Source organism: Monopterus albus, unplaced genomic scaffold (assembly GCF_001952655.1).
Source record: "Monopterus albus unplaced genomic scaffold, M_albus_1.0 scaffold104.1, whole genome shotgun sequence".
Classification (NCBI taxonomy): Eukaryota; Metazoa; Chordata; class Actinopteri; order Synbranchiformes; family Synbranchidae; genus Monopterus; species Monopterus albus.
Genome location: NW_018127984.1, coordinates 136065 through 157465, shown reverse-complemented (window position 1 = coordinate 157465; position 21401 = coordinate 136065). Strand labels below are relative to the sequence as shown.

General features: G+C 39.4%; 3 protein-coding genes across 4 annotated transcripts in view; 1 reads left to right on the top strand and 2 right to left on the bottom strand.

The window, feature by feature from the left end:
- Positions 1–1115: 1115 nt before the first annotated feature.
- On the bottom strand, positions 1116–4930 carry LOC109965805 (uncharacterized). 2 transcript variants are annotated; one of them, XM_020610134.1, is made up of 9 exons: positions 4587–4930; positions 3285–3428; positions 3103–3186; positions 2836–3004; positions 2678–2743; positions 2295–2426; positions 1762–1852; positions 1486–1660; positions 1116–1399 (listed from the first exon to the last, which is right to left on the bottom strand). In XM_020610134.1, exons 1-9 carry the CDS (start codon positions 4608–4610, stop codon positions 1319–1321), a joined length of 966 nt encoding a protein of 321 aa, XP_020465790.1. In that variant the 5' UTR covers positions 4611–4930; the 3' UTR covers positions 1116–1318. The 2 variants fall into 2 exon arrangements, with proteins under 2 accessions (XP_020465790.1, XP_020465789.1); XM_020610133.1 differs by having other exon boundaries at positions 1117–1399; positions 2678–2746.
- Positions 4931–4970: 40 nt separating this feature from the next.
- nagk (N-acetylglucosamine kinase) lies at positions 4971–8339 on the bottom strand. The gene is made up of 11 exons (XM_020610132.1): positions 8254–8339; positions 7758–7842; positions 7427–7525; positions 7171–7312; positions 6707–6817; positions 6493–6605; positions 6235–6322; positions 6040–6137; positions 5882–5960; positions 5545–5743; positions 4971–5106 (listed from the first exon to the last, which is right to left on the bottom strand). Exons 1-11 carry the CDS (start codon positions 8277–8279, stop codon positions 5076–5078), a joined length of 1071 nt encoding a protein of 356 aa, XP_020465788.1. The 5' UTR covers positions 8280–8339; the 3' UTR covers positions 4971–5075.
- A 1331-nt stretch (positions 8340–9670) lies between these two features.
- The window catches only part of dok1b (docking protein 1b), a 14095-nt gene continuing 2364 nt past the window's right edge, over positions 9671–21401 (top strand). The window contains exons 1-4 of the mRNA XM_020610153.1: positions 9671–10089; positions 19167–19487; positions 20024–20126; positions 20255–20433. Coding sequence (XP_020465809.1) covers positions 10033–10089; positions 19167–19487; positions 20024–20126; positions 20255–20433 — 660 coding nt within the window. The 5' untranslated portion in view covers positions 9671–10032. The remainder of the gene's footprint in view (positions 10090–19166; positions 19488–20023; positions 20127–20254; positions 20434–21401) is intronic.

Below are 21401 nucleotides of genomic sequence, written 5' to 3'. Positions count from 1 at the left end.
AATAAAGATGTTAAAGACAAAAGCTTTGTCAGTCTGTCACATTTTGTTAACTTGTATTGTGTTAATATAGTGAAGATCTAGCAGGCTCTTCTGTCGTTTAATATACATACATGTGGTTTCTAAAATCACCAGTATACACTTCACACAGACTGTGAGACTCACCCAGTAGATTTCAGCACTATATTGTTCCAATTTTAAGCAAAAAAGACACTTGGGTTACTCTTAACACTTAAAGCTGTGTTAAAAATTGCCTTTGAGTTGCAAATTGAAGGATCTGAGTATGAAACCACTGAGTGAAACTTTGGTCTCCTATCTGTCAAATGTTTAAGAACAGGGTAATGTCAACATTATGTCCCATGCAGAAATGTTCATAAGTGTTGAGAATGGATCTCAACTGTGAAATGAGCTCCACAGATCCTTGCCACTTAGTGAGCAGCAGATGGCTCCATTACTTGTACAAAGGCAGAGGACACGTTTCTAAATACTGGAACTGTATGATGAGACTGAAGAGTCTGCAGAGCTAAAGCCTCAAGTATAACTTTGAGCTAAACACAAAGAGCACATCAGTGATTAAAACTTGCAATGAAAAGTCTGTTAAATGATTTCAAATTAAAAATAGACTTACTGTAAAGAAACTTGCAGGTAAACTATTTATAAAAATGTTAAAGGTTAGGTTGACCCATGTGTTCTCATATTTACAGCAAAGTTGACAAACCTGTGGATTGAGGCCTCCAGTGATGGTTAACACCTCACATAAAATGTTTTAATAATTGATATTCTGATACTATTAAGCATTTTAGTTTCTTTGGCTTTACTGGTAACTATAGGTCTGTGTATTTGGCTGTATTTACTAACTATATGGCTTTTGGGACAGGACAGTAGGACACTGGACAGTAAGACTGAATATCATTATAGGAAATAATGTTTTTGGGGGGAGCTAGTCGGCATCATGCGACAAAACAATTCTGACTTGTCATTGTGCCAAAATAGAAGGGCATGATTCTGCATGAGTACTTTTACCTTTGATGCTGTCAGTACATTTTGCTGGTAATACTGGAATAGTTTTTTTTTATGCAAATCATTTAAGCAAAAGAATCTGCAGTGTTGGATGTTCATTTAAATCTCTTTCCAATCTAGTATGGTCTCTGTTCGTGCATGTGGATACCCTTGGTGCCTGAGCAGCACAGATGGTTGGACAAAGAAGCAGCGCCTTTTAACACTTAATGACATGCAGCATGTTGGTGGGTTGTCATGTTTGACATAAAATACCAACAATGGTTTTATAACATCTGCTGTGTATTGAAACAAAAGGTGATATTCAGAGTGAAGAATGAGGATTCCAGTGACAACGAGGGTGATGATGGTGAAAGTCACTCAGCCGGTTCCTAGACTGGGGCCACTAGGATGAGACACAAGATAATAAAGGACAAACAGAGCAGTGGATGGGACACACGGGGCCAGCGGACATCTCTAACCTCTCTTTACCTCAGTAGTGTAGCTGGTTTGGTACTCTGTCAGCAGTTGCTTCCTGCTGGACGCTGGGTGGTAGACAGTTGGAGGTACGTTGGCCAAAGCTACGGCACTGCCCCAAGGAATGGGAGGAGGGAACGTTGGCATCCCAAAGCAACAACTACATGGGTGCTCAGTGTCCCATGCACAGCTGAGAGCAAGAGAAACAGAAAATAATACAAAGTGTACAGGAGGGATATGTAAAAAAAAAAAAAAAAAAGTTTAAAAAGTGCTAATGGTAAGAAGGCTTACCAAATGCACTGCCTTGAAGTAGGCTGGAGGAAGGAGCCGTTTGCCAGACCAGCTGGTCTTGAGCCCCTCAGGTTATCCCAATATTCAGCATCTAACCATAAATTAGAAGTAGCAATGCTCATTTATTCAAATACTGCACTTTACAAAGTATAGTTTACTTTGTGCATCCAAGCTTTTGACTGGTAATGTATACTGACACTTAGTGGTGTAAGCAAGTGGAACAGGTACCAGTGTAATTTATACTTCTGGTAACACAAACATTTATTGTGATAACTGCCCTCCTTTTCCCCTTTCTATTGTCAGACGTCTACCTATTTTGTCATTGTTTAATCTTGAAGAATTGAATTTTTTTTTTAATGAGTGAAGAAGAAAAACGGTTCCTTCTTGCAATTTCAAAATTGATTATAGATTGGGGTTAGTCTCACAAAGGTTAAAGTATTTTAATTACATCCTAAAGATTAATTTAGGGGATCTAGGGTTTATGTGTCGAGGAACAAGTGTGATTGTGTGAGAGTGAGAGACAGTTGTTCTACCTTTGTTTATGATGACGGGACTGGGGGCAACTGGAAAGTTCGGCAGGTGCGACAGCCCTGCTTCTCTGCACAAAGAACTGAGAAAATCTTCACAGCATGCTGGGCCATTGTGGGATGACAACACAATCACACCTAAAAGTGCACAAACAGATGAAATGAAATGAAAATATCACGTGTTTCTCCCCTTTGTTAGGTAACACACAATTTGAAGGCTCTAGGAACAATGTAGACTAAAAATATGGCATCTTAAACAGCGATGATGATGATGATGATGTATGTGCTGGATTTTAGACGCCACAATGCAATTCAGGTTTTCTCACTGTTACATGCACATATATCAAGAGTTGACTTAAACACTCCTGAAGTAAAAGCGGCAGTCTAACCCTTCTCATAGAGAACATCAGTCTTCTGCTGTGGTTCATCTTTTGCCTCCATCTGCTTAAGCACCTCTGCTGTCAATAGAGGAGAAACAGATTGAGTGGGTCTACACCTGCTAGCTTAGGTATGTGTGCATTTGATAAAGACAGAAAGAACCCCTTACCATTTCCAACACAAACACAGGACCGCTGACATTCCTCTCCCCCACCAAGTAAATGCCCAGTCTCCTTGACCATTCTCACTTCCTGTGTCCTGCTCTCTGTTGGAGCAGAAATGCACGGAGCGAGGATGCCAGGAGACAGGGATGCAGGCAAAGGGTAACAAGAGGCAGGCTGAGAAAGGGAGAGTACAGAGATGATGAGGATTTATGGTGCTGGAAGCCTAGGTCACAATACAGGTGCAGGTTTGAGTGCGTGTTGTTAAAGTCCACCTGTGGACAGGTAGTTGAGCCATAGACGCTGTTGGTTGTCTTGTAGAAGTATTGATTAAACACAGGTGAGACTTCTTGTTTGGCCTATGAAAACAATACAATAAACAAGGCCAGGAACACAATGTCAGTGAAACAATCTGTTCTTCTCCCTTTCTATCTATCCAACCATTAATCTATCCTACCTGTGGTGGGTTGATATGTGCAGCAGCTGCTTTAGCTTCATCTCTGGGCTTCAGCTGGTTGGCCTGTAGATGGCATTCAGTGAAGGGTCTAAAGTCACAACTATATGTTGTGATGAATCTCCCCCAAGGCATTTGCCCTGATGTCTGAATAGGGAGGAAAACAGGTTCTGTGACAAAGTTACCTAACAGTTCATGCATGTGTGAAATGGTGATCAGATCTATGAGATACTACAGCCCAAGGGCAGGATTCACACCCTACACTATCAGGAGCAAAGGTTTGTTTAGGCTCAGCTTTTTGGCAAACAGTGGAACATCACACTGTGAAGATACTATGTTACAAGTAACTGCACTTCTCTTTGTATTCACAAAGTTTCAGCATCTTTCCAGGACATTGTTTTAGTTTCACAGCTTCCAATTTTTTATTTTATTTTTTGCTCTCAGCATCATTTTAGACTGCAGCAGGCAGCTATTTTAGGGGAAAGGCTACAAAAGTTGACTTTACGCAGGCTGTCTAGCACAAACCACAGCCACACAAAGCTAGAAACTTTAGCAGCTACAGTAAACTGCCTTATATTGATCCCAGCAGGAGTTGGAGACTGAAAACAGGGCTGAGGTAAAACTGGGTTGTTAATTTATAGTAGGAAACAGTGGTCTGCATTCTACAGCGGACATTTTGCCAGGTCATAACAGGAAAAGCACAGGCAACTGAAATTGGGCACTTGAGGCAACTGCAGCCATCATTAACAAAATTTGTTTCACCTGTACCTTTCCTGCTGTGACAAGTCAAAGTGGCTGCTGTGAAAAGGGCAGTGAAGTATAGTTTAAAATAAAATGAACCGATTCACTAATCTGTGGACATAACGGTAACATTGGACAAATGTTCTTTTTTGAAATAAAATAGCCTACAACCTAAACTTAATTTACAGCAAAGTAGTTGTTTAAAAGTCATTTGACAAAACCAGAATTTAGATGTATTCTAAGATTTTTTTTATCTAAAAAACAGTGAATCAAGAGAGAAGTTGGTATACATGAGCTGAGATTTGTAGAGTCATGCTGACTGTTGCGTTGACGTGGATTGTAGATTGTGGCATGTTTGTCTAGAAGCTGCATACTTATTGTATGAGAGAAAAATGAGAGGAACTGTGTGTAATAGTAGCTGTAACAGTGGGAGAAATGTGTGGTCTTGTTTTCCAATTCAAAACATGCTGAGACAATAAAAAAAAAACAAGTGGCAAACATTACTTAAAAATGTATAAAATTACCAGAAGAAAAATCAAGTTCCATAAATGTCAAAGTCTTTACCTTCAGGTGTTTTGAGGGAATCATCTGCTGGTTTTCTGATGTCTCTTTGGCAGATTAATCTCAGTGCACCCTCACAGCAGTGAAACGGAGCTGAGCAGAGGAGCCAGTGGTATTTTTTTTAAATTGTATTTGTTCTCTTCACCGGGGAAGCACTCGCAGTGTTATTTCTTCTGCCTTTCTGTCCCATTACGTCTGCTATATTTCATGTGCTAAGTACTGCACATGCACACAGACAGGCTGTACATCAGTAGACAGTCTATGGAGCAACATGGGGCAGCACTTTCACAAACAAACAATAAACTGACTCTTCTTACAACCAAGGCAAACTATACACTGGCTAGTTCACAGTGATGCATTGCCTTTATTCAAAACATAATATATAAATATTATATTTCAAAACTGCACAATGTTTGTTTTTGACATTACCATAGAAGAAAGGAAGACACTGATGTGTCTCTCACCAGTGTGCAGGTAGTGGAACAGCACCATCTACCAGTAAATAAACAAAGGTGCAGGACGCCTGTAAAGGAATGGATCAAGTGTGGATTTATTTTAACTGGCATCATTTCTCTGTCTATAATAACAGAATAACATATAATCAGTGAGTATTTAGGTACAATTTAAAAACTTAAGACCAAAAAGTGACAGATTCTACAAATCTGAATGAGTCTTGTCAACAGTTTTCTTATTAGAAATGTCAAATGTAAACAAGTGTTCAAAAGTGCAAAGATTGACGGCACAATGTCAATCAAACCTATTCCACTGTCAGAATAGCAGCCATGCAGCCGTTAAAACCAAGATCCGAAATGTTTTCAGCCACAATCATTGCATCTTGTACAGAGAGCAAATCAGGTCTTTTATCATAATTACACAATCATTATTGTTATGGTAAGTGTTATTTCCAATTACGCTAATAATTATAAACTGGCCAGTACATTTTCCTCTGCTTTATTCTTACTGGCTGCTGTTGAAGGTGTGCTGGTAGAAGATGCTGGCATTGGCAGTGTAATTCAAAGCTACTGTGGTTCCTAAACTCTGAGCCCCAAGACTGGCGCCTCCGAGGGCTGACGAATGCTTCAAAATCAGGAGGCTGTAGCCATGGAAACAACCCTTGAACTTATCGGATGATGCTACTTTATCCAGGATTTCAGTGAACCCTGCCCAGACACAGAGAGACATAGGAACAAAGGGAGGAGAGTGATTTAACACAACCTTCTGCTGCTTCACCTCCTGTTCTTTCAGTGTGAAAATGATGAAAGTTGAGGACTTTATTTTCTAGATTCGAAGACACCGACCTGGCTTCAGCAGCTCCCAGCTCTTCCACACTGAGCCCACACACAGGATGGGCAAGCTGTGGTCACCGCTCAGTAGAGGCTATCAAGAGAGAAAGAGGGAGAGTTTAGAGGAAATTCATGTTATTCATGTTGATAGCAAGATTGTCTGTGTGTGTTACCTCCTGTGCTGCAGGTAAGACTGCCTCTACATGTTTTGCCAGGATTCTCCCAGCCTGAGTGAACACATACTGACAGAGGACATCCCCTGCCTCTGCACCTGGAAAACATGCACACTCAAACTTTTCTCTTTACCTTACTTAGTCATCTTTTACTTTGCCTTAACAATACTATGCAGGAAGTGATGTGCTGCCTACCTTCAGCCAGCTTTTTGCAGAAACCAGCAAAATGCGACTTCTGGAAGTCTCTGTAGAGGTGTGGCAGCATGCCCATCAGATCTGACACCTAAGATAAATTCATTTGGTATTTTACAACATGCTTAATTTACTAAACAAAACACAATGTCAGCATAAAGACTTACACGTGTGATTTCTTCAGCACTTTCCTCCTTGATGAATACATTTTTGCTAAGAGATAGAAAGTGACTGATTTAGTGACTGTTATTGGAGTCTTACCTGGAAGTAATCCTCCATGGCTTTTCTGACATATGTAATGTCATGAGGAGGAGTGACCAGGTTGTCTTTGGCATCGACCACTGTCTTCACAGCTAAATGAGCAATCCAGAATGCTGAGAGAGAGAAAGAGAGAGAGAGAGAAAGATATCTAAAGAGTCCATATCCATGGCCCCATCCATAAAGCTACCTTATTCATGTATATTGTGATGTTTACCTGATCCTTCATCACCCATCATGTGACCCCAGCCTCCACAGCCGACCTGTGAGCCATCGGGATTGACTAACTTGCAGTTAGAGCCAGTCCCTGATATCAAGACTATACCTCCTGCATAGAAAACAGAGACGGTTTAAGCTGAGCTGTCGTGTTACTGTTTAGATCTCATTAAGCCATATAGTTTGGAAATGACATCACTCTTATACAACCACAAGAGGGTAAAGTATTGAGCCTCGCCCTGCTATATTTTGTGGTCATATTTTAATTTTACATTGCATTATCTCAATGTAAAGTACAAATGCAGCTGCACTTAAACTGTGACAATACATGTAAGAGATTAATTGTAAAACTGAATGTAAATGCAGCTCACTTCCTAAACAAGTATGTCTTCAACAACGTTTAGTAGATAAGTTGTGCTGTGGACTCATCTCGATACAGTGACACAACAGAAAATGGCAGGTTACCATGATCACTAGCAGTTGCCATGGCACCAATGGCGTCAGTGGTGATGAAGTAGTGCTGACTGAGAGTGGGGAACCGTTCCTTCAGCTGAGAGATCAGTTTGTCAATGCCCTCTTTCTGATCCCCTCCACTCAGAGACATGCCCTGCGCATGCACACGCATACACACATGAAGAAAATCTGTGCTTAAAATCTACTTCCTCACAAATCTGAACTCAGTATAAGTGTACATCCTTTATGTGACACAGGTTTGACTGACCAGTGAGCACAGTGGTGTGTTTGGATCCAGTCCTGCCTCCACCTTGGCTCTCTGGACCATGTCGTTGATGGTTTCAATACATTTATCCACCCCAACCAACTGTACACATACACACACACGCAAAAATTCTTTATACAACCATTTTTACTAGCATGTGTTTCGATCATTAAAAGGTTAAAAATTGCATCATATACAGTGTTTTATGCATTCAGTAAACATATAAAGTAACTATGAATCCTCCAGCCATTTGTTACGCCATGCTTTTCATCATTTAAGTCCTGCATTTCTCCTCTTAACCAACCCAGTCTTGCTCCATTTCTAATTTACTCACCCAGTGGTTGGTGGATGGTCCCGCTGTCTCTGCCAATATGTTTCCATCTGCTGCCAACAACACTGCTTTGGAGTGGGTCCCCCCACTGGAGACAGAGGGATACAGGTCATGACAGAGACAGCAGTGCATCATACAGTCACCAGTGCAAAAAGGTGCAACTAATTAAAAATATGTCATGTATAAACTTACAGGTGAGACAGTAAGCACACAAATACATTATGTTCTGAGTTGCAAAAAGCTCCACTTTTTCCAGTTTTTCACATATACATTCATATTACATGAATTAAAACTGACAGTGAGAAACCAGAAGTGACTACAAGCCAGCCACAAAAAACCTAGTGTCTACTCTTTCAGTATATATAATACAATATGCTACATTTCTAGATAGCAACCGAAAAAGTCAATATAAAATCGTGCAATACACATTCGTTTCAACTTATAATTCATAAAAATAAATATGTATTACGTTTTATTGTATAATTTAACACAATCTCACCCTTCTACTCCGCCGAACACCGACATGTCTCTTTTCCTGTTTTCAAGTCAGCTAAACAGATATCGCGAGAGCAGGATCTCAACTCCGCCCTGCAATGCTGCTTAATAACCACTAGATGGTAGTAGTGTTTTGTTTGTGTCTAACTGTGCGGACCAAAGGGCAAGATAAACCCAAAATTAAAGAAATACATCTTAGGCCTGCATACACATTATGCCAATATCATAATTATATAAAAATGTCTCTTGTGACTTCTTATAGGTCACAAAGATAATGAACTGTTAATAATGATGTACCAGTGTAAGGGTTTACAAACCAAAACGGTTTGGACAGGGTTAATCTTCAATGTGTTGTATTTAATTAGCTTTGCGTGTGTTTTTCTTTGTTAAAAATTAAACGTAACTTGCAACTTGGCGTCAAATAAATTGAAAAAAGTGCATTTCCATTTAAAATATAGTGGAGTACAAAAAGAAAGGCTTCACAAGAGAGAGTACAAGAAACTAATTTAAAAATGTATTTATGTAGGCTACAGCACATAAGCATCTCTAGTTCCTGTCCAGTTTCCACCGCTGTAGATTTTTGAAATGGCCTATGTGACAAAAACAACAAGAACAGACCTTTCTAGTCTTGTGAAGGAACCTTGGCCAATTAAAACCCGATTTTGTGTTGTGATTCATGGACTAAGAATCCATAGTCAGGGTCAAGAATAATACTGACAAAGATTTAGCACCATTGAGTTGAGGGCTGAAAACAGGAAGTCTGAGTTACACAGTGAGCCAGTAGGAGGCATCTGCAACACATTAATGTGGGGACCAGGCAGCCAGGCAGCGTCTCTTGCCAACATCGGCTTGTTATAAAATAACTGCGATTCCTTGGCAACTAAAGCCCTGTAATGTTTCTGCAGTTAAAGCAGCTCATATTTAAGTACTAACTTTGAGAACATTATAAACCTGCTAGTACTTACATTTGTTAAAAATAATAGCAGGTTTGCATGTGGTTTGTATTGATACTATGTTTAATTTTAATTTAGAAAGTGCGCGTCTCGGAACTGAAACCGATAGAGAAGTTACATAGGCGAGAGAGGAGGTGGGAGGGAGGAAGGAGAGGAGCGGCTCGGTGCACGCACAATGCGTTGCTCACTCCTCCTGCGGAGAGAGAGCTGCGTCAAGTGCCACACAGTTACCGCTACAGCGGATGTCACTTAATCTAGATTTCAAAATAAAATGAAAGACTCCCCGAATTTGATCAACTTAGTTCATTTCCTTTGTTAGTATGATTTCTTTTCACCAGATAACTCCGTAAAGCCCAGAAACAGTATGAACTTCTTGAAAAACGTTTCCACAAACATCTAGTTTATAGCCTTTGTCCCGTGTTCATAACAGTCCAATCCTTAGCATGAAACAAAGTGTGTTAGGAGTGATAATTAGACTTTTATTGTGAAAGCTCTGGCCAGACGTTTCATGCCATGTGTTAAATGTGTCTTTCCATGGTCTAACGCTACAGGAGGAGACAGAAAGCCGACCCACCGATAACATTTAGACATTATTTAACGTTGTGGATAACAGATCAGCAGCTGTTTGGACCTTTTACATTTCCACAATGACACCATTAACTGTCCGCCATCGTTGTGAGAAACACGTTTTAACCACCGGGGAGGGGTTGTGAGAGAAGGGGAAAGTTGTCAGGGGTTAAAATAAACCCCACAAAAGTGATTTTCTTCTATCAAATTCAAGTCAGACTTTGCCTTTCGGGAGGAAGGAGGACCCTGGAACATTTGTGGGCATGGACACCCATATTAAGGAGGGACAACTTTATGTGCAGCATCAGAAGTTTGGAAAGGCAAGTAGAAGAAAAAGCTGTTATTTTGCTGGTATGGTTGTGGCGTTGAGAGAAATGACCTAAGCGAAAGAGAAAAAACTGCAGCTGGTGAAGCTTCATAAATATTCTGAGAATGATTTAAAAATGATTTACAACATTAAAATTAGCCTCTGGCATGTCATTCTAACATGAATATTAAAAACCAGTAATAAACTAGGAGATCTTACTTAAATCCTTAAAGTGAAATCCTTTTCAGACTCACAAGTCTCTGTAATATATCCTAATTCATAGAAAAACGTTAAAGGAAGTGAGAAGATGCCACTTTAATATTACTGATGTACATCGCAAACAGTTTAGAAGTTTATATAAAAATGAAATAGTGATGTAATGGTGACAAAAATGTGAAAAAGTAGACTATTGTTAGGAACATTAGGCCCTAGAGGTATGGTAAAGCATCCTACCAACTGAGAAAAATAAAGCCCGTTAATGTCAGTTTAGGTAAAGTTGCAGGCTCTACAAATCCTCATGTTTGTATTTTATGAAATTACTTATCCATTCTCCACTAATATATTACTCACAAACTGGAATGGAGCATTTATCATGGCAAATAGAGCATTTACTGGTGCGATTACAGACCAGTCACTGTGGTGTCTTCACTGACAGACTTGCTACTTTAGGTGCAGAAAGGGGAAGTTATCATGGTTTGACTGCTCTGGCCTTGTTTTGATGTGGTGGTTTGGAGTAAACCTGCTGTGTGGCTCTGTGTCTGCAAGCAGGTGTGCATGACAGTTTTTACAGGCTTGTAAAACCCTGGATCACTGTAGTAACCTTCAGCAAATGTGGAAATACATGAAACCAAAGTGGATGAACTAAGTAAAGTTCTTTACATTCGATCAGGGAGACTGAGGGGATAGGTCTGAGAGTTGCTCTTGGTTGTGTGTGTGACCTCCTGACGTCATCACAGTAGCTAACCGAGCCGTATGATGAAAGCTGTAATTTTTAAAAAAATCACCATTGAGGTTTGATGTTCCACAACAAACACAGCACATAGGTCTGCAAAACCAGAACAGCAAAGATTGACAGAGCTGGAAAGTTGACACTGAAGAAACATATAATTTTCATGAAGGTGGCTGACAAGTTTCCACTTAGTCTTCGCAGCATATACAGCTGTTCACAGCATTGCCCACTCTGTTAACACACAGCCTTTGTATCACCTCACTCTGGTGAGGCATGCAAAGAGATAACACCTCTGTGTGTGTTTGTTTCAGTCTTTGGCCTCCATGCAACCTTGCCTTTGGTCTGGGTGCACCGCTGGATATGAAGTCATTTACTCTCTCAGATTTGTAAAGAGGGTCTTTGTCTCTCTCTATGTCTCTCTCTGGTCATATGACATGGACCAGCAAAACATTCTGGCTGTTTTCTGCCCTGAAATCACTGCTCCACAAAGGATATTCATATTCCCAAAACACAGCCTCAGTGCCTTTTATAAAGTGTTTACAATAGTAAATGAACAAACTAAACCTTCACATTTTCAAAACATTATCTTTGCACAAAAGAAAAGAGGTCACAGAAGTGGCTAAAAAAAAAAGCACTAAGCACCAGAGGTGAAAAGAGCAGAACAGGAAGCTGCACGCTGGCTGATCTGACAGTGTTGAAACTGGTGTGGAGTTTGTATGATGAATTATGCAATTGTTAGCACTGTCACATACGTATACACTCATGTACCGTATGTTCATTCCCACGTGCATGATTGGAAAATATGACTCCAAGAGTGCAGTGGCAATGTCCGACCTAGGTTTCAGTTTCTGGCTGCTGCTTTATAATATGTGGCCATCATGTGCTTTATATAGCAGGATGTAAACCATCAAGATGCATCTGTGTTTCACAGGCTGAGTTTATACACCGAGTGTAAGACTTTGTTAGCTACAGTCCATTCATTCATTTATTACACCGTCTCTATTCATGCTGGAATGCATAGTCAGTTAAATTTTCATTATCAAGTCATTTAACTTTTCCTGTTATGCCCCATTGGGACGCTGCAAAAAAGTTTTTTCATCTTCTCTGCTCCTGCCCAGTTTGGAAGCACAGGATGAGTTGATGACATAAGAACCAACTGACAACAATTGAACCCTCCTGTTATGTTACAGGTCAAATTGACCCATTGTAAAGTTAAAAATCTAAAAACTATAGTTTAAAGTATTTTATTGGTAAGAAACTTCTTCTGCTTGGCTTAACAGGTGTAATCAACTTATAAAATGAAAATGGTTCATTTCCCATATTTGCTAGAGAAATAGCAAAGTATTGTGCATGATGAAATGACGTATGAGGAATGGCAAATGATGAAATAAGGCTACCTGTTCTGCTGTTGTAACTACTGCTGTTACATTAGTTATTTGATGCCATCTTGAGGTTGAGACGTGTAGCAGAAACAGCCGATTGTGTGCACAATTTAGTGGGAAGACATCCATGTGTACATGCCTCTGCTTGCCTGCCACACACATTCAGATCCAAGATGCTTGTGCCAGCGGTTTGTAGTTTACCTAAACCCTAGAGCTACAAAAAGTGTTGATTCTGATGTTGATACTGGGAGCTGTTCTGTCACTACCAGAAAGGGCTGCAGATGTGCTACTGAAGATACATGTACCCCCATTAAGACCGCTACAGTAATAATTACCTTAGGGACTAGCAGTGTTGGCTCTTCTTTCCTCTACATTTATTCAAATCAGGCAGAACCTCAGACAATAAGTCATATTTCTCAGAAATAGATCATCTGTGCTAGGAAGAACTCTATGAAGAAGTAAACTTGACATAGTAATTCTAGGTGTTTTATCAGAACGAATACAGTAGTGTGACTATACAATGTGGTGATGCCAATGGAAAGCAGTGGTTAAGAAACAATGATCTGAGCTCTTACTCACAGTGACTGTAATAGCTTGTGTAAATCCAATAAAAAGTTCACATTCAGTCACATCAGTTATTTTCAGTTGTAGTGTTGACTTTTCCTCTCATGTGAGTCAGTGAGGTCATATAAACATAACACTGCATATTACTTCCTTCCTAATAAATGTCATCTCCTCCTAATTATATTAATAATAAGTGATATCTTCACACAAGCCTGTAGCTGTGTGGACATTAACTATGTCACTGTGACTTTGACCTGGTACCTCAGAGATGACTGCATTCGTTTACCCTGCTGATGAAAATGCTTTGTCACGGTATTCCGATTTCCTCTGTTACATGCCCTTATTTACACACAGTGGTCATATGCACATGAATCTGCAGACAAATCTTTTTTGTTGTAATTAGGCTGCATTATAGTATAAGATAAAGAGGAGAAGATTTTTGTATCGTGTTATTACCAGATCAGGTTTTGGTCACTGAGCACAACTTTCCCTGGCTTTTACTTGCATGCAGAACTGAAATGATTAGGAAAATCAATTAGTTGATAAGCAGGAAATTAATTGGCACTAAATCTGATAATTGGTCATTCATTTAAGCCTTTTTTAAGGTAAAATTTCAGTAGTTCCTGCTTGTGAGATATTAATATTTGTTGTTGTTTTATCCCTCTAAACTGAATAACCTTGGGTTTTGGCTATTTTGAAATATTTTAACAAGAAAATGATGAGTGAGGGAAATGAGTCGAATCAAATTAACTTATTTGCAGCTGTACTTGAATGTAACAGATGTCATTGACCACATTATGCAACTGAAATATTTTAAAATGCCATGGAAATTAAAGGTTGGGTTGGTGTTCCTGGAAAAACCAGCAAGAGGAAGCTTGATTTGGAACCCTTTCATGTGTGCAAGTAGGAAGTAGGAAGTAGGTTGATAGGCAGGCAGGCCATCCAGTGGTTTTGCTTGGTACGAGTACAATTATTGGTCAAGTGTTTAAGTGCAGCTGCTGCCACAGATGATGGCTGTTTTTCTTTACGTTGTCAATGCATTTAATGTATTCATTGCCATTGGGATGAAAAGAGAAATTCAAGAAATGTTACAAAAAATGCTTCTGGAAGGAATAACATCCCTACTTTTAAATTTAAAAAGTCTTAAGCTCGTATTATGTTGGCGCTGTATAATATACTGTTGTTGTAAGTATGCTGTAACTTAGGTTGCTCAAGCTGACCTATGTATGGACATACATATCTCTCCTGGAGGGACTGTCTGCTCCACATGGAGCCATTTGGCCCAGGATACACCATATGTGCACAGCAGTACTTTGAATATATGAAAATGTGATGTATTTTTCCTTAACTCATCATGTTTCAGTAATAATAAGCTAACGATCTTCAGCTTAGTGGATTTCTTTGGAGAAGTGTCAGCAGGTAACCATATTACTGTAGTTCACTGTCGCCTCATTTTTGCAAGATTATTTGATTCAGATTTCAGCCTAAACTGGTTCAGGTATTTTTTTCTCTGCTTAGTTTCTCTATGGCTGCTGTCCTGACATGTTTGTGTACACACACACACAGCAGAGGACTGAGGTTAGGGTCGCTTGTAGTCAAAGCCATGTACACCATTTAACACGCATTAATGAGAACAGACAAGCGTCAATACACAAGCATAACTACACTCTCTTAAATACACACACGCACACATACATGCTATGTTTTCATTCCTTGTGAGGGCTTACATTAATTTCCTGTAACCTTAACCTAACTTTAACCATAACCACTACATGCCTAGTCCTAGCCCTGACCCTTAACACTTAACCTAACCTTAAACCATGTTGCCACCCTAAAATTCAGTGATTCCCTTGTGGGGACCAGCCTCTAGATCCTGAGTTTGAGCAGTGACAGTTCTGTGAACCAGTACACCAGCCTACATGCAAACACATTAATACACATTGATACGTAGTGTAACAATGTACTGACAATTGAGATTACAGGTAGCTTAAGTCTCTACTGCATATGTCATATCGATATAGATTTAGCTTTTTAAGAAAAAGACAAATCCACTGTAAAATACTGTATATTTTTAGTAATGAACAAACAGGAAATACAAACTAAAAAGTCAACTTCTTTGTCTACACCAATGTCTCAAAATGATACAGTAATACATATGTACTAGGGATGGGATGATATGACTTTGTCTTGCTACAATTCGATGCACGATGGTGTGTACGGTTCGACTCAATCGCAACACATTTTAAAAATTCAGTAACAACAATGTATGACTAGCTGCGCAATACTTGTACTTTATTCCTCTTTTTTCCTCTTTCCCAGCACTGGTTTGTTTATGTAAAGAACAACCAGATATATTGACTTATGTTATGTTTTGATATCTTATTTACAAAAAATATGAAGTCGCTGGTGTATGGAGACCACATGATATATATCACTAGACAAAATTATACTTATTGTGACGACATTTTATCACGATATTTTGAATTTCAATATATTGTCCCATTCCTAATATGTACAAAAGGAAAATGTGATATAAATTCATAAACAAATGAATAAACTGAGCAAGCAATGAAAAACAACTGTGGCAGTGTCACAATTAGTATTGTCTTTGTTCTTTATACAAAATGATATGACAGGAAAGAAAAGCCACCACTGTTTGTTCAAATGCAGGACATTTGTGTAGGTCAATATAAGGCCATGTATTATTTGGGCAGTGAAAGTGAGAAACACACACGCACATCATATTGTAGCTAATGCTATTGTGTTCTCATGACCTGGCTGGACATCAGTGACAAAGTTTCTCTCTATCTCTCTGTCATGATCCTTTTTGCATAGTTTCCACTCAGTGACTGATACTGTTGCCTTATATGGAGCAGCTGTTTCACACACACACACACACACACACACACACACACACACACAAGTAGGGGTTTACTGCTTTCATAATCTGGTCATGCATGCTGCACAAGTACACGCGTGTACTGACTGAATAGAGTCTGCATGTGCAGATGGTCCAGAACACACTGAGGGGATATTAAAAACAATACTGCAAACATATGCACATACACATGTGTACATGCACTGAGACGAACCTGGATGCAGAAGAAGGAAGCAAACAGAATCCTGGGTAATGGCAGTCCCACGCATTTCCTGTTCTTTCTGGCAGTTCATTTTAACGGTTTGGATTGTGCGCACACACATGTGCATGTGTTGTGAAAACGTGAGTTAGATATTGATCAAGCTGACTTTCATTAATGCACACAGCTCTGTTACTGTCATTTTCTCTCTTAGAAAAACTGCGACATTTACCAATTACAGCACAGCTTTTGCAGCCAAGTCTCAACTGGGTTTTACTTATTATTAAATGAGGGTTAAATATTTGATTGTGCAGAATTAAGGCCCTGCAGCTACAGTTATATTTGCCCCATTATGCAAACATGGTTTATATTTAGTCACATGACTGTTGCATCTATGCTATGAAAGACAGTGATGAACTGATGTGTTGTTGGAGTTTGTCTACAAGTATAAAATGCTACTTTCACATTAAGACAGTAGCAGTATTAAGCCAATATAACACTGGACCATTTTCTGCATACAGTGAATGTATGACTTGTACTTACTAGAGTGTTTTTATACTGTAATATTGATACTTTTACTTTTGTAAAAGAGTTCCTCTGTCCCTTACAAAGCCAGTGTTTGCTCTTAGGACTGGACACACGATCAGACAGTTCAGCCAGTGTTCAGTCTATCGGAGTGGATATCTAAATAGAAAGTGCTACCCAACATTTTTATAGAATGCACTGTATTTTTATGCATTTAAAATTTTAAATATATTTAGTGTCTTATTTCCACATAATGTTTTTAATTATTTAGTTTCCACTAAAGTCCCTATATATTCTCAACACACTTTAATCTTTGTAATAGGCTTTTCACACAGAAACCGTTGACGTGTCACTAACAACCATCAGATATCTACAGTGAGATTGGCCTTAAATGCCACAGGCTGTGGCTGCTGTTACACCGAGCTGCATTCAGGTCATCTTAACTTTCAAAATGATCTTTTTTTTTTATAAAATATTTTCAGACCAGTGAAGGAGAGAAGCTCAATGATCAGGGAGTGTTTGATGACCTTTAGCTGCGGTGGTAGCGTCCCCCCTGCCGGTTGAAGGATTTTTTCAAAAAGCTGACCTTCCTGTCACAAGCTCAGCTCTCTGGCTGCTCTGCAGCTCCCACACTGCTGGCTGAAGGCAGGGGAAATCACACACACCCTGTGTAGCAGCAAAACACACACACACACACACACACACACACACACACACATATCCAGAAGGCACAGCGGATGACAGGGACTTCCCAAATAAATGTTGAGTTCAGGTGTTTCATATTTTTCCCATAAACACATGTATATTACTTTCTGTAGTGGCTGCACATAATCACGTAGTGTGTCATCATGTCCATTGTTACGGCCGAGTAACAAAGACTCACTGTGTGTCTTATTCAGCACTGTGTGTCATGTTCTTTGGTTATGTCTCTGTGGAGGAAGAGTCCATTGTTTGCTGTTGCTTCCTCACCACTGTCCTTAATGAGAAACAATGTCCCAGTCACCTAGTTTGGACTGGGTCATATTTGTAACCTGCGAGGGACCAGGGCTAACATTCAAAAATATGGCAAATCCAGAGAATGCTGTGTTAGTTATTACTTGGAAGAGGCATAAAACACAGGCTTGTTAATTGTAACATGTAATCCTTGTAGTTATAGTATGATATTTACTGAAGATGGTGTAGGTATTGTTTAAGATTTCACCTCCGTTTTTTTCATTTGCAAAATCTCAAGCAACACGTGGTTATTTCAACACTACAAATAATTAGTAAATAAAGAAAATGTCCACCTTAAAATGATGTATACAGTTGCAAGAAAAAAGTATGTGAACTCCTTTGAAATCATAAAATGTGAGCTGATCTTCATCTACAGACAAACACAATGTGCTTAAGCTAATAACAAACAATTCTCAGCGTCAAATAAACACTTCTGGTACCTGCGGTTCAGACCTGCAGGTACCAGGTTCTTTTTCCTCTCCGTGATGGCAGCTATCTAGGCGTGATGTTCCCAAACAGCTCAGCCTTAGTTTCATTAGTCTTTTACTTCTTCGAGCCTACACTGTGAATGTTTCAATGATGTATTCAGTATGGACAATTGAATGATTTGTGTGTTATTAATTAAAAGAGATTGCGTTTCTTCAGAAGGTAACAGATAAAGATCTGAGCATATTTTAAAATGGCCATATGTTTACATACATACATGCAGATCGTTCCCAAGTGTTCATTTAGTTTTTTGCCACTATAAATATAGATTATCTGCCATGAGAGTTGGCATGTGAATGTCACTTTCGGAAATGCACCTATAATAACTCAGGAACACATCCTAAAGATTTAACAGTATGAAGTATATGAATAAGAAATAATATTTAAATTTATTTTGATGAAGTCATAAAGACCAGATGGGTACTTGTTGTGATTTATGGGGGAAAGGGCTATTGAGCAGTGATGACTAATACTGTAACTGTTGCCTGTTGCTGCTGTTCATTATTAAATGTGGAGGAAACAATGGTGTGTGGAATTGATCTGAGTCAAACTGCAGCAGTTATCACCACATGCCTCCTACATATATCCTCAGGCACAGAAAGACCCGAAATATAGTTTTGACTCACATCTTCTGTGGACCACGAACATTAACGTTCTCATCGATTCATCCAGTTTTGAGCATTTGTGGTGAACCCTGCATTTAGCCCTTTCCCTATTGCTGTCTGACTAAACCACATGCAAAATGTATTTCCCTTCCCTGACAAATATGAACAGGACAAATGTGGTTGGGAGAAAAAAATAAAAATAATTTTTTGGTTTCTGTTTTGTAACTTCCTCTTTCCTGTCACCCCCTTCCAACCTTCCCTCACAGGTTTTTCTACTTTTAGTTTTGTTTAAATTTCGAAATAGCCTTCTTATGTGAAATGCTAGTTTACTAATTTCTAGTTGGAACAACAGTGTGCGTTGCTCATTGTATTAATAGATAAAACATTTTTTAAAAATCATGAAAAGATACACATTTCTGGACCATGAACATTTTTTGATGCAGTGTCAATATATAAACAAATGTAGTGCAGCTTTAAAATTTTACATTTCCTTTATTTCCACCCATCAGAAATGGAAGAAGAACTGGTTTGTCCTCTACCCTGCCAGCCAGAATGGCATTGCTCGCCTCGAATTCTTCGACTCGCCTTCGGGTGGAGGGGGTGGCAGTGGAGCCTCGGGAACTGGGTCCAGTGAGAAAACCAGAAAGCTGGACAAGAAGATCATTCGCTTGTCTGAGTGCATTTCCATCCTGCCAGCGCTGACAGAGAACTGTCCCAAAGAAAACATGGCAGCGTTCTGTGTGGAAACCAATGACAAGATGCACGTGTTTGCTGCAGAGAAGAGCGTTGCCAAGGAGTGGATGGACACCATGTGTGACATTGCATTTCAGGTATCTCTACATGTGCATGCCATACAAAACAGGGGGGTACCAGTGCCACAGTCTGCTGTAGGAAATAACTTTGCAGTAAGCGACCAAGACATGGGTGGATGTGTGAATATTTGAAGTATAAATTTCCTATGTTTTACAAAATAATTCTGTGCTCTCTCTGAGGTTTTTATGCCTGTTTAAATGAAAGAAATACAACATTATTTTGGTGGAAAAAACTGAAGAACTGCTACTAGATTGTGATTTATTTATTTATTTTTGTTTACTTGCATGTACATATCAATTTTCTAAAAGTTCCCATATGTCCCTGGAGTGTCCAGGCCATAGCTTCCATCAAAATAGCACACATTTGCATAGAGGAAGTCAGAGTGAGTTTCCAGGAGGATGACTCAGTCTGCTTCGTAGTCTATGGCACTCATGTCATTTTTATTTGCTTTCCATTCTTGTAACCCAAAGAACTCCTGCATGTAGTTGAAAAAAAAATTACTAATATACTTTGTTTCTCTGCTTGTTGACTGGCAGTCTCTCTGTGTCCACAGGGAGGACAAGGGAGTGGCAGCAGCAACACTGCTGCAGACTTAAATGGAGGCCCCCAGGACCTGCAGATGTCTGAAAACCTCATCTACTACTCCAGAGAGGAAGGTAAAGGCACAAAAATCACGTTGTACATAATTTTAATGATCTCCAGGAAATATTGCAGAAAATCATTTGAAATGAAGAGATTTAAAATGAAGCCATGCAAAAGCACCTCTCCTGTTTTTTCCTCGTAGTGAACGAGTTCTGGGTGAATGTTCAGCGTACCGAAGCTTCAGAGCGTTGTGGGCTGACAGGCAGCTACTGGCTGAAGGCTGAGAGTGACATCTTGATCTTAAGGGAGCCAAAGACCAAGAGGAACATCCTGGTGTGGCCCTATAAGCTGCTGAGGAGATACGGGCGAGACCGGGTGGGTGCCTGACGCACAAACAAACCCTGAAAAATGATCACCTCCTCAGAGATTAAAAAAAGATTGAGTGCTTCCACACCTGACATGTTACAGACAAAGGATGTCCGGTGTGTCAAATTTAAGTCCACACTGCAACAACTGATCATAAACCAAAAATGCAAAGAACAGTTTTAGTAGCAGTGCAAGTGTATGTGGTTGTAACCTTGATGTTACAGGGTGTTCAGTTTTAGTGTCATGGCTGTTTGCGTGTTGCAACAATTGATCATAAACCAAAAATGCAAAGAACAGTTTTAGTAGCAGTGCAAGTGTATGTGGTTGTAACCTTGATGTTACAGGGTGTTCAGTTTTAGTGTCATGGCTGTTTGCGTGTTGCAACAATTGATCATAAACCAAAAATGCAAAGAACAGTTTTAGTAGCAGTGCAAGTGTATGTGGTTGTAACCTTGATGTTACAGGGTGTTCAGTTTTAGAGTCATGGCTGTTTGCGTGTCACCCTGACTCTCGAGTCTAGGATGTAAAATTGTCTTTCAGATTCTTCACATGATGTTTATTTATGCATAAGTGTGTGTGACTGATATGTATAGACAAGCTTAAGTCTTTTTTCGCTCACCATCTCTCACTCGGCCTATATGTTCTTTTAGTGATTATACTGGAAAGTTCCCAGTTCATCTAGTTCTCCTCTTCTTTAATTCACAGACAGACTTTTTTGATATATATGTGTAGGTCTTTGCATTAGTGAAAAAAAGCTGGGGAAGAAAGTGTCTGTACAGAACAAAATCTAATAGTAGGTGACGGCAGTAAAGGAAGCAAATATTCTTTTGCCAAGAAAAATGATAAATGAGGGATGACTGGAGAGTGCAAGAACTTCTGTGACTAGCTTCCATTACTTCAGCTCCATTTTTCTATTTATTCTGACACCTCTTTAAATATTTATTTAGTCTTAGTCAACTTTACCTCATCTTGTCCTTCTCACT